Genomic DNA, 13,506 nt, shown 5'->3' with positions numbered 1-13,506 from the left:
CACATCTTTCAGGATCTGGTTTCATTATCCTTCCTTACGTTAGCGTTCAGTTTAATTATTCTCCGATTTTGTTGGATCCGGGCTAATCACTGGTGTTTTTTGGAAGTTTTCTCATTTATAGCATTCCACTGCAGTCAGAAACAGAAGCCATTCAGAACTATAGATCCAAAATCATCCATGAAAAGAGAAAAGCTGTAATGAACAGTGGTTATTTCTGTTCCTGCCATGAAAATGTCCTCTGCTGTTTCTACAGGGCAAAGATGGAGACGCCTGTGAAGCAGCAGCTCCTGGAAACACTGGAGGATTTAGGAGAACAGGAGCTAAAACATTTCCACTGGTATCTTCACAATACTGAGTTACTGGATGGATTTGAAGCCATCAGAAAGTATCGTCTGGAGAAAGCAGACAGACTGGATACAGTGGATGTGATGGTTGAGATGTATACCACTGAACATGTGATGGCGGTTACAAGTTACATTTTAAACAAGATCAAGATTAATAAAGGTTAGTCAGAGGAAGAACAAAGTATTTAAAAGCTTATGTGGAGCATGCAGACGATGTTTTACAGCATGTATCAAACACTAAAAGCTTTACTTTGAAAGTTCAAACTTTACGGCTCGTTGATTCCACACAGTTGTTATGTGAGGAGGAATTCTTTGTTTGATTTCAGATTAACTTTCCTCCAACAGGACAAGCATCACAGAATGTGTTGGACCTGTCGGCTGGAGCAGCTTCATCGCCTTCATCAGCTTCATTAGCATCAACAAGTATGTGATGTCGGCAACTCAGAAACACAAGAAGCCAATCTGATGAGTTACAATAGAGGAAGAGCCTCTGCTCTGTGTTCTTTGTGCAGATATGGCATGACCACTGTTAAAATGGAATGGAATCACTAGAACTATATTCCTGTCAGAGAAAAGTGTGAGCAGAACAGAAATGATTCAACACAAGATGCCCTCTCAGAAACATTGTGTGTTCTGCAGTGACTCTTCCATCTAAGGCCACAGATGGAAGCAAACAGCACTTTCAGATGCTCTCACTGTATGGGTCAAAGCTTCAGATTTCCCTTTAACTCACCTGTAACTTGTGGTATCATGTGATAAGTGAAGGTGAGGTACAACTTTTATAGTTGTCTCCACAGGGTTCACTTATTGTATCTCTTATTCTGTCTTTCAGAGGCTCTTCACAGGTGTCAGCCTAAGCTTAAGTCTAACCTGAAAGAAAGGTTCCAGTGTGTGTTTGAGGGGATTTCTAAAGCAGGAAACCCAACCCTTCTGAATCAGATCTACACAGAGCTCTACATCACAGAGGGAGGGACTGGAGAGGTCAATGATGAACATGAGATCAGACAGATTGAAACAGCATCCAGGAAAGCAGGCAGAGCAGAAACAACCATCAGACAAGAAGACATCTTTAAACTCCCACCTGGAAGAGATGAACCAATCAGAACTGTGATGACAAAGGGAGTGGCTGGTATTGGGAAAACAGTCTTAACACAGAAGTTCACTCTGGACTGGGCTGAAGGCAAAGCCAACCAGGACATCCAGCTCATGTTTCCATTCACTTTCAGAGAGCTGAATGTGCTGGAAGATGAAAAGTTCAGCTTGGTGGAACTTATTCATGACTACTTCAGTGAGACTACAGAGATATTTGATTTTGAAGAGTTCCAGGTTTTGTTCATCTTTGATGGTCTGGATGAGTGTCGACTTCCTCTCGACTTCAAGAAAACTAAAATCCTAACTGACCTTCAAAAGTCCTCCTCAGTGGATGTGCTGCTGACAAACCTCATCAGGGGGAAACTGCTTCCCTCTGCACGCCTCTGGATAACCACACGGCCTGCAGCAGCCAAACGGATCCCTCCTGACTGTGTTGGCATGGTGACAGAGGTCAGAGGGTTCACTGACCCACAGAAGGAGGAGTACTTCAGGAAGAGATTTAGAGACGAGGAGCAGGCCAGCAGGATCATCTCCCACATCAAAACATCACGAAGCCTCCATATCATGTGCCACATCCCAGTCTTCTGCTGGATCACTGCTACAGTTCTGGAGGATGTGCTGAAAACCAGAGAGGGAGGAGAGCTGCCCAAGACCCTGACTGAGATGTACATCCACTTCCTGGTGGTTCAGGCCAAAGTGAAGAAGGTCAAGTATGATGGAGGAGCTGAGACAGATCCACACTGGAGTCCAGAGAGCAGGAAGATGATTGAGTCTCTGGGAAAACTGGCTTTTGAGCAGCTGCAGAAAGGAAACCTGATCTTCTATGAATCAGACCTGACAGAGTGTGGCATCGATATCTCAGCAGCCTCAGTGTACTCAGGAGTGTTCACACAGATCTTTAAAGAGGAGAGAGGGCTGTACCAGGAGAAGGTGTTCTGCTTCATCCATCTGAGTGTTCAGGAGTTTCTGGCGGCTCTTCATGTCCATCTGACCTTCATCAACTCTGGAGTTGACTTGCTGCAAAGAGACAAAAGCTTTTTCTGGTACAAACTAAAAAAAGCAAAACTAAAACATCTCCATCAGAATGCTGTGAACAAGGCCTTACAGAGTCCAAATGGACACCTGGACCTGTTCCTCCGCTTCCTCCTGGGTCTTTCACTGCAGACCAATCAGAGTCTCCTACGAGGCCTGCTGACACAGACAGGAAGTAGCTCACAGACCAATCAGGAAACAGTTGATTACATCAAGAAGAAGATCAGTGAGCGTCTGTCTGCAGAGAGAAGCATCAGTCTGTTCCACTGTCTGAATGAACTGAATGATTGTTCTCTAGTGGAGGAGATCCAACAGTCCCTGAGTTCAGGAAGTCTCTCCACAGATAAACTGTCTCCTGCTCAGTGGTCAGCTCTGGTCTTTATCTTACTATCATCAGGAAAAGATCTGGATGTGTTTGACCTGAAGAAATACTCTGCTTCAGAGGAGGCTCTTCTGAGGCTTCTGCCAGTGGTCAAAGCCTCCAACAAAGCTCTGTACGTACATTTTCAGATGGTTGTTCTTATATACGTATAATATATATATGGTTGCTTTTGATCGAGGATAAGATTTGTCAAGATAGATTATTTCCTTTTATAGCAGTTTTATCTATAAAGCACCAGTTCATAGCATTAATGACATTTCCATGGAGGCAGGACCAATCCAACCATCCCTTTTTAGGAAGAACCTGTCAGTTATTATTAAAGTATTGATGAGGAAATCACTTTTCTAATTATTGTCTCTGTAGTCTGAGTAACTGTCACCTCTCAGAGAGAAGCTGTGAAGCTCTGTCCTCAGCTCTCAGCTCCCAGTCCTGCAATCTGACAGAACTGGACCTGAGTAACAACAACCTGCAGGATTCAGGAGTGAAGCAGCTGTCTGATGGACTGAAGAATCCAAACTGTAAACTGGAGACTTTGAGGTCAGACTATATAAGCTTATTAAATTGATAGAATGTAATATTTCTTAACTTCTTAACTGAAGGAGTGCACTTGCTATGACTTATCAAATGATCTTTTGCTTTAAAAAATGTCTGCAGAATATTGTAAGTCTAATAAACGATATTAGGTTGAATACTGATTCTGGTTATGTTTCAGTCCTGGTTCTGTTGGATCTCATCGCTGATTTTGATACTGTAGATCACAGAATCCTGTTGCACAGGCTGGGTTGGACTTTCTGGAGTGGTCCTTAACTGGTTCAGGTCCAATTTAGAAGACAGGAGTTATTTTGTTACAGTTGGTAGCTAAGAATCTGAACGAGTGGCCATGACTTCTGGAGTCCCCCAGGGGTCAATTCTTGGACCTATTCTGTTTAACTTGTATATGCTGCCTTTGGGTCAGATATTGCAGAACTTTAACATCTCTGTCTCTGTCACCAGACGACTGCAGCCCAGCAGACGTACTGTGTCAGTAAGAAATAAACTCCTGGATGAGAGAGAATTTTCTACAATTAAATGAAGACAAAACTGAGATAATTCTGTTTGGTAGCAAAGAGAAGAGGGTCAGCATTGGTAAATACCTTGTGACTCGGGGCCTTACAGTCACTGACCAAGTTTGTAACCTGAGAGTGTTGATAGACTAAGATCTGACTTTCAGCAGCCACATCAAAGCTGTCACCAAGGCAGCTTTTTACCAACTCAGAAACAGCAACAGAATTAAAGGTTTTCTCTCCCAAAAAGACCAGGAGAAACTCATCCATGCATTCATCTCCAGTAGACTCCATTACTGTAATGGTCTTTTAACTGGACTTCCCAAAAAGAGCATTAAATATCTGCAGCTCATCCAGAACACTGCTGCTAGAGTTTTAACCAGGACTAAGAGATCTGAACACATCACACCAGTTTTAAAATCTTTACACTGGCTTCCAGTCAGTCACAGAATGGATTTTAAAAGCCTACTGATGGTTAACAAATCCCAGAACGGTTTAGGCCCAAAATACATCTGTGATATGTTCAGAGAATATAAACCCAGCAGAGCTCTTAGATCCAAGGACTCAGGTCAACTGGTCCAGTCCAGAGTCCAGACTAAACCCAGAGAAGCAGCATTTAGCTGTTATGCTGCAAACAAGTGGAACAAACTGCCAGAGGAGATTAAACTGTCACCAAATGTAGACATTGTTAAATCCAGTTTAAAAAAAAATGTTTTTCTCATGTGTCTATGCATGAAATCTGCACGATATCTTTAGCTTTATCTAGACTGTTGCAAGTTTTTATTCATTTCAATTATTTTATTTGTTTCTCTTTATATTCTTTTACATATTTTTAATTCTTCTTCCACTCCCCGCTGTAATGCTTTTATTCTATGTAAAGCACTTTGAATTGTTTTGTACATGAAATGTACAAACAACATGAGAATTTGTTGTTTTTCTTCACCTTTTTTTATTAATATCATTTAATCATGAACCATCAATTTCTTCTGATTGGGGATTAAAGCCTTTGTTTCACAACCAAAATGTACCTGATCAGAACAGATTTGAAAGATTTTTATTTTACTGATGTTTCCGAACAGTTCTCTCAGAGTTTGTGTTATTTTGTGTGTCTCCAGCCTGTCAGGCTGTCTGATCACAGAGGAAGGCTGTGCTTTTCTGGCTGAAGCTGTGACCTCCAACCCCTCCCATCTGAGAGAGCTGGACCTGAGCTACAACCATCCAGGAGACTCTGGAGTGAAGCTAATGAAGGCTAGAAAAGAGGATCCACACTGCAAATTGGGAACTCTCAGGTATGGAAAGGACTGCTGCAGCACAGTTTTTGGTATGAGAAGAAAAGCTGGAAACATATTGTCTTTTACTCAGCCAGTGTGTTTATTCACACTGTTCATTTTGTGCTTCCTCCCATTTCCCAGTTATGTGAGATATTCACCTCGACTGGCTCTGACAGAATCATCATGTTAAATGAACAGTATGCATAACTTGAACTGTTTCAGCTCAGAGATAAAGCCACCACAGCTAAATTTAACGATCCAGAATGCTCAAATTATCACCATAAGAAAATAGAAAATTTTCAGTCATCAAGATTTTAAAATGAGTTCTAATTCTCTGACATTGATCATAAAATATATTCTCTTAGTGCTCCTGCTCAGACGCAATAAAACTTTTTACAGTGTTCAATGTTATTGCTGGCAGACATGACTCCAAAAACAATTACTTTATGAAATTTTCATCTGTAATGTGGTCAACAACAGAGACTCAGTCTGGTTCAGGACAAAATCACTGGCATCACCCAGGACTGGTTCACCTTCAGGCAACACAAACACATCTGCAGCAGCAGGATTATGAGAGTCACATCACAATATTATCTATAGGCTCCCTCTGCCTGGGATAACTCCTCGAACATTTGGAACGGATACTATCGCCCAAAAGGGTCCCATTTTCATCTCAAATCAAACAAGTATCTGGTTATATTCCTGGAAGACCATCAATGGATGAAGGGTTTAATCACCATTTAATATCCTTTGCCCTGAAGAAGCAGTCCAACTAGAAAGAAGACCATTTTTTTAAAAAATGTAATAAAAATGTCTTTACTTGAGCAGAAACCTTTGGCAGTCAGGGGTCCCCATTTTAAATTCTGAAGTAAGTGATAGACCTTCAAACAAGACATTAAATATCAAAAGGAAAACAAGCACAACCAACAGTCCACGGACTGGGTGCTGGATTGAGAGATTCAGTGAAAAGAAAAGAAGGAATAAAGGATTTAATTTGCTGTCATGTTTCAAGCAACAGTTCCTTATTGATATGTGCAAATAGAACCCTTTTTGTGTATCTGTGGAAGACGGATACACAAAATTTCTATCCTAAAAAATGTCTGCTAATAATCTATAATTCACAAAAGATATCAGGCTGTAGGGGCCACCGTAGATACTCGTTAGAACAGGCACTTTGTCTGTTGTCAGAGGCAGGAAAGCACAGTATCAAAGACTGTATAATAGAGAATTCAGAAAACAAACCAAGACAAGAAAAAGTTATTGGAAAATTAGTCACCCCTGATTTACAGTTATTTAGAGAAATCATAAAATTGTCACTATGCCACTAATTACGTGTAAAATGTTGCAAAGGGAGCTACAAGTACAGTCAGGCAGAAGTTGAAAGTACAGCTAAGTCACGATTTAAAAAAAAAAAAAAAAGAAGTGGCAGGCGCAGTGAGACAGAGTTTATGTACAGGTTTTATTGTATAGTTACTAAAACTGCTATCCCAAAAGAGCAATATATCACGAGAGAAGCTCAGCTGATGTAGGTTATGGGCCATTTTGTGATTTTTAAAGTGAACAAGGATTATTAGAGAATTTAGTGACAGTAGTCTGAAAGGTCAGAGGCAAGTTCTGGGTGGGGTTATAAAAATATCAGTATCAGCACTCAGGCAACAAGTGGATCTATTTGCAGGAAGGAGCCAGGCAGACATGGATCTTAAAGAATTTCATTACCTTCCAGAACAGAAACAGCATAACAGAAAACCCACAAAGTCCAAACAGAAATGTTGAAAAACATAAATCCAGAATGACTGGTTCAGATGACGACCTGCTGTTGATTAAGAGTGGAAGTAAATTCTACAGAATCCACAATGGACAAGTACAGATAGATGTAAATATACATAACTGACAGAAATGAACTAGAATATAAAACATAACATGACATCCAAACTGATGTTATGTGACTAATATGTCACCATAACAAACTGCCTAAGTGGGTTTGTCTACCAAAACTCACAGACTGGGTAAGGAGGGCATTAATCAGAGAGGTCCCACCAGTCTCCTCCAGATCTGAAGGAGCTGGAAGGAGACTGGTGGATCTGTCCATAGGACACTAAGAGCTGTACACCTCACAGAGATGGATTTTCCTGGAGGGTGGCCAGAAAAAGCCACTGCTTACTGAAAAGTTTCCTAAAAGTCACATGACAGAAGTGTTCAGTAATACAGACAAAAATCTATATGAGATTATTTAATTCCATTGTCCTGCCATAAGACTTTGCAAACACCTGCAGCCAAATGAAAATTCAAATCCTTCTCCAAATCCATGAATGACTAAATCATTATTATTCCTAAACAAAGTTGGAATTGGATACATCAATAATATCACAATGTCAACATGAGAACACAGTAATGTCTACATAATATTGATATTATCTTTTCTTGCAATTAAAAAATAGGTTTGAATGGAAGTTACTAGATTTTTCTAATGAAATGGTACCATGTACATAAAGCTGAACTGAAGTGAACTGAACAATATCCTTCCATAAAAGTGCAGATGTGTCTGATCTTATTGACTACTGTACAGCCTAAACTCTTAACCTACTCTCTGAGAAGATTACTCAGATCTCAACTATGAGCCTTTATTGAGTCAGTCAAACCTTCTACAGCTACAGCAGTGATGTTTTTCCTCGTGTTTCTGCCTGATTCAGAAAAGAAAACGAAAGAAAACTTGTTCAAATTCCTGATCCTGTTCCTTTCTCAGTGTAGAACAATGTGTGTGTGTGTGTGTGTGTGTGTGAGAGCCATGCAATGTCCATGTTTGCATGCTGAAAGAGACTGTGCTGCTCTGACCCCCCTCCTTCTTTCAGGGTGGAGCCTGCTGGAGAACGATGGTTGACTCCAGGTCTGAGGAAGTGTAAGTGTGTTCTTCATCTGATTCATGACATTCAATCATCTTCACACTGTCACATCACTCATTAATCAAAGTGAACAGATGATAGATCAATAACTGCAGCTGGATTGTGTTTGTTCTCTCCATCAGATTCCTGTCGACTCACAATCGACACAAACACAGTGAACAGAAACCTGAAACTGTCTGACAACAACAGGAAGGTGACATTTGTGCAGTTTGAGGATCAGCCATATCCTGATCATCCAGATAGATTTGATTACTTGCATCCTCAGCTGCTGTGTCAGGATGGTCTGACTGGTCGCTGTTACTGGGAGGTCGAGTGGAGTGGAGGAGTTGGTATAGCAGTGAGTTACAGAGGAATCAGCAGGCAGTTCCCTGATGACTCTGACAATGTGTTTGGAAGGAATGATCAGTCCTGGAATGTAGACCTCTGGGACGGTTCCCTTCTGAGTGAGAGTCCAACATCCATCTCCTCCTCTGTCTCTAACAGAGCAGCAGTGTATGTGAACCATGCTGCTGGCGTTCTCTCCGTCTACAACATCATCTCTGACACACTGATCCACTACTGCACCATCAACACCACATTCACTGAACCTCTTTACCCTGGATTTAAATTCACACTCTATGTGCCTGGTTCTGTGCGCCTGTGTTGAGTTTAGAACAAAGACTCTCTTAATGTCTGAGAAATACCCTGTAGAACAGAAAGCTCAGTCTGTACATACATTTACATTTTGTTTCCCTGCAGCTCAACTGAGACCATTCAGTTGATGTCAGCTGCAGTTAGTTTGCTGCACATGTGACAAACTGTGATATCAGAGAGGAATCACTGAGCTGCAATCAGCCAAGATGAATTTACTTAATGAGCAGAACTTATGATGATGCATTAAACAGAGCTGGCTAATTTTTTCTGATACTTTCTTGGAGTAAAAATGACAAACTGAGCCCATTTCATTCTTCTAAGCTGCTGTAAATGTGCTGCAGTAACAAACCTGTTGTGAACTCTCATCTTTTTTGTTTTATTTCCACCAAGAGATCAGAAATACACCTTTCAGAGACCCCAGGTTGTATTACATGGCATCTGTTTTTTCAGGGTAAAACAGAATAAATGTTAAACAGGCTTCTCAAGCCCAAGTCTGCGTTTTGACATGGTGAAAAACGTGAACAGGACATCAGGCTGTTTCTAGAGAAGCAGAAGGAAACAAAGGAACAAAAAGGGACCATCTGACTTTCTACACAACAAAAATATGACATATTATTTAAGCATATACATCAGAGTTGGGTCTGTTGAAGTGTGCTGCTTTTATATACAGGTAAAGACCTCCAGAACCAAGTCTGAGAACTAAACTGACGTCTCAATCCAAAGAGAACGCAGAATAAACTCTGACAATTATTTTAATCACATTTTAACATTTTAACCAGTTGATGGAAATCAAATACATTTGAAGCGCAAAGAAGAGTTCTGTCTTTCTGTCTCCTTTTTTGTCTTATTTTACATCTTATTATTAATTCATTTTGATCTTGTTTATTTTTCTCTCTTTGAAACATGCATTATATTATTAATGTATGAATGCATGCATGTATGTATTCATGTGTTTGTAAATATTATTTCCATGCACTTATTAACTGTTATTGTAGTTTAAGAAGAAATAAAATATCGAATGAATATAATCAATATTCACACTTTATGTTACTATGTTTATTTCTATTTCTACCACAAATGTACATTTGATTAATTATGGTTATTAAAGCATTTTTATTCCCTCAAAGCAATCATAATCTGCTGTTATTATTTATTGCTATTGTCCAAGTTTTAAAGATTTCTTAACTATTCTAGCTTTTACTGCCCTGTCCACAACTGATAGGTGTCGACCCAGATTTGTCCCATTCTTCCATTCTTCCTGCAAACACGTCTTAAGGTGTGCAAAAGCACGGGGTGGTGGTTGTTTCAGAGTTCTCCAACATTCTCTATTGGGCAAGGACTGCAGGCAGGCCAGTCCAGTGCACGCCCAGTTTGTGCAAGAAAAGCACAGCAGTTACAGATGAGGCAGCTTCAACCAAAACATTGAGTGCAAAGCTGTGTCATCAGGAAGTATATCTCCTCTCAGAAATGTCTCTGAAAGTTGTTTCACCTCAATCTAAAAAGGTGTCAGGACTAAGCAGCACCTTCAGAAGCTGTGGTACTGTAACTGTAAACTGACTCGCGTTTCCATGAACCCAGATACTGTCAAGCCTCCTGCCCTGTCAGCAACTCAACTGCAAGTAGAAAAAAAAAGGCAAAGGGAGGAAACGAAATAGTGAAATCTAACCGCAGGAGTAGCAACCCTCCTTGACATCCGTGGCTTATCCACCTTTTAAAGGTGCAGATAACGGCAGAGCCATGTGAGGATTCCTGTAGGAACCACCAGGGACAAGAAAGTGAAAAACAGAAACAAGATATCAATTTAAAAGCAAAACTCATGAGCAGGTAGCAGATCAGAGATATGATCCAGCATTCTTTGCACCATATAGTGGTGAGTATCCCCGCCTGTCACGCGGGACAACGGGGTTCGATTCCCCGACGGGGAGATGAAATTGTTGTTAGTTTTCTTTTTTTTAACGAAATGATTAAGTCTGGAAATATTTGCTCTCCACTTCACTGATGCCTGAAAAAAACGTAAACATCATTTCATAATTATGGATCACGTTTGAGAGAGTTCAGGATCACAAGAACTGGTTCAGAAAGTAACTGGATTTCTAACAATGACATTTCTGAACGCCATTTGTTGGGCTGAATGAAAATATTTTTATCGCTACTCTCAACTTCTTGTGATTGTTGGAGGTAAAATGACCTAAAATGGAATTTTAGCTGTAAAATGGAATTTTAGGTAGCCCTCTAGGTCTCCGCTGCAGGACGGCGGCCCTCTGAAGATTCACAACCACTCGGTGGAGGAGCATCTACAAATCTACCACAAGGGGGTTGATGACATGCTATCATCTGTTTCTATCACAAGATGCAACTTTTTCTCATGCAATTTCTCATTTCTGATGCTCATTACAATTAAAGCTTCGGGAACATTTTAATCAGGTATTTTTATGATGTAATTTCTGTTTCTTCTGCTTCTTGTAGGTACAGAGTGGTCGTGTTGGTCCGTACAGTTTGGACCTGGGACATCAGATCAAGCAGAGGCTCTGAGAGAGGCTGAATCAGTCAATGATGATGACGTCAGTCAGTGAAGACGGGCTTCTGACTGTGGATGTGTCTTCTGGGACTGGTGTGAATCCTCCCTTTTACGATGGGGAGACGTCTCGTGAACCAAAGCACCTAAAAAATGGCAAAAAAATGTATCTGATAGATACTTGCAAACACAGGACAGGATTTTAGAGACGCTGTGTTCAAATGGATGTGTCCAGATGTTTTCCTGTTCATTTCTCAGTGTAGAACAATGTGTGTGTGAGGCCCATTGTACTGGAAAATTAATTCTTATATGCATTGTATTGAGTGTTACTGTGTATAAGCTGCAAATGACCGAGCTGCAAGGTACCACCCCGTCCTGTTTTCTTAAATTCCTATTTACAATGGTGGGCTTGTTATAATGATAAACCTTCACCTTAAGGGGGGCACGGGTGAAGCAGAATTTTTAACCTCACCTTAACTTCAGCTGGGTAACTTCAACTGTGGTTGGGGAGGAAAGGTAGAAGAACAATCAACTATACCCAAGGAGTGATGACATGACAAGTGGGCAATATAACTGTGTTTTTGCCTCAGTGGTCAGAGCAACTCTGTATTCTGTACTGTGTCGTTCTCTCCTGCAAGATATGATTATAGAAGCCTCTTATCTCCTCAGAAGAAAATAACTGACTCTGTGCCTTACTAAACTTTCCACCACAGCCATGCAATGTCCATGTTTGCATGCTGAAAGAGACTGTGCTGCTCTGACCCCCCTCCTTCTTTCAGGGTGGAGCCTGCTGGAGAACGATGGTTGACACCAGGTCTGAGGAAGTGTAAGTGTGTTCTTCATCTGATTCATGACATCCAACCATCTTCACACTGTCACATCACTCATTGATCAAAGTGAACAGATGATAGATCAATAACTGCAGCTGGATTGTGTTTGTTCTCTCCATCAGATTCCTGTCAACTCACAATCGACATAAACACAGTGAACAGAAACCTGAAACTGTCTGACAACAACAGGAAGGTGACACATGTGGAGGAGGTTCAGTCATATCCTGATCATCCAGATAGATTTGATGGCCGGCCTCAGCTGCTGTGTAGAAATGTTCTGACTGGTCGCTGTTACTGGGAGGTCGAGTGGAGAGGAAGAGTTTTTCTCTCTGTGTCTTACAGAGGAATCAGAAGAAAAGGGGGCAGTGATGAGTGTATGTTTGGATGGAATGATCAGTCCTGGAGTCTGAGCTGCTCTGATGGAGGTTACTCTGTCTGTCACAATGACAGGAGAACACACATCTCCTCCTCTTCTGTCTCCCACAGAGCAGCAGTGTATGTGGACCGTCCTGCTGGCACTCTGTCCTTCTACAGAGTCTCCTCTGACACACTGATCCACCTCCACATCTTCAACACCACATTCACTGAAGAACCTCTGCATCCTGTATTTACAGTCTGGTCACCTGTTTCCTGGTTGTCTCTGTGTTGAGTATAAAGAGTGTCCTCCTGTCTGTTGAACAGATAGTTCAGTCTGTACATGTCTGTCTCTTTCACTCAGAAACACCTTTTCAGATTCATGGATTCAGTCACTTTCTGTTTGAAACTCTTCTAAATGATTCGTTGGAAACTTCTTCCTCTTCCAGTCCTTTAAAGATAGAAGCTGCCATTCTTCCAGGATGTTGTTTTTCTGTGTTTCCAGTCAAAGCTTCACACTGAATATCAGTATGTTGTGTTTCTCTGCAGCTCACTTCAACTGAGACCATTCAGTTCATGTCAGCTGCAGTTAGTTTGCTGCACATGTGACAAACTGTGACATCAGAGAGGAATCACTGAGCTGCAATCAGCCAAGATGAATTTCCAACCTGCTGACAGATCTTCACTGATTCTGCTCCAATGTTTAGGGACTCTGGTTTAAACTGATAGAGTTACTCAGTTCTGTCAGAGACAGTCGAGTTCTGTTAGGAAACTTTCTTCCTGCCCCTGGTTAACTTGTCATAGGAGTGATGACACCAGCAGAGAGTTTGACCAAAGCCTGTCTTACTAAGACCTCAGAAAATTGGGTCAAATTGTTAGAAAAAAGGCAAATGTGTCTTTCTATTCAAATGTGTTTTAGTTTGTGTTGCAAAATCTTAAAAAAAAACATGGATCATATAAAGAAAGCAACAGAAAACTGAGTGTTTGTGTTAATATGGTGTTTTCTACTCTAAATCCGGTCCGGTCCTGTACCACAGCCACCCCCTGACTGACCGCTAAGTCCCATTCAGATAGACCCCCTCATTCACCCCCACCCTCCCCCACTACACG

At 41.1% G+C, this 13,506-nt stretch overlaps 3 protein-coding genes across 3 annotated transcripts in view; all 3 read left to right on the top strand.

The window, feature by feature from the left end:
• The window catches only part of LOC140290166 (protein NLRC3-like), a 362,014-nt gene extending 353,219 nt beyond the window's left edge, over nucleotides 1–8,795 (top strand). The window contains exons 12-13 of the mRNA XM_072379328.1: nucleotides 8,014–8,060; nucleotides 8,187–8,795. Coding sequence (XP_072235429.1) covers nucleotides 8,014–8,060; nucleotides 8,187–8,710 — 571 coding nt within the window. The 3' untranslated portion in view covers nucleotides 8,711–8,795. The remainder of the gene's footprint in view (nucleotides 1–8,013; nucleotides 8,061–8,186) is intronic.
• Nucleotides 1–13,506, top strand: part of slc19a2 (solute carrier family 19 member 2) — a 65,973-nt gene that overhangs the window by 2,428 nt on the left and 50,039 nt on the right. The window lies entirely within an intron of this gene.
• LOC140296014 (stonustoxin subunit beta-like) lies at nucleotides 12,113–13,344 on the top strand (the record flags this gene model as incomplete). The annotated part of the gene is made up of 1 exon (XM_072379695.1): nucleotides 12,113–13,344. A coding segment is annotated over one exon (579 nt), but the record flags the coding sequence as incomplete, so codon positions are not given.

The sequence above is a fragment of the Leuresthes tenuis genome, unplaced genomic scaffold (genome assembly GCF_036924035.1).
Source record: "Leuresthes tenuis unplaced genomic scaffold, fLeuTen1.0.hap1 SCAF_1, whole genome shotgun sequence".
In the NCBI taxonomy this organism is placed as follows: Eukaryota; Metazoa; Chordata; class Actinopteri; order Atheriniformes; family Atherinopsidae; genus Leuresthes; species Leuresthes tenuis.
This window is presented reverse-complemented; position numbering and strand designations above follow the sequence as displayed.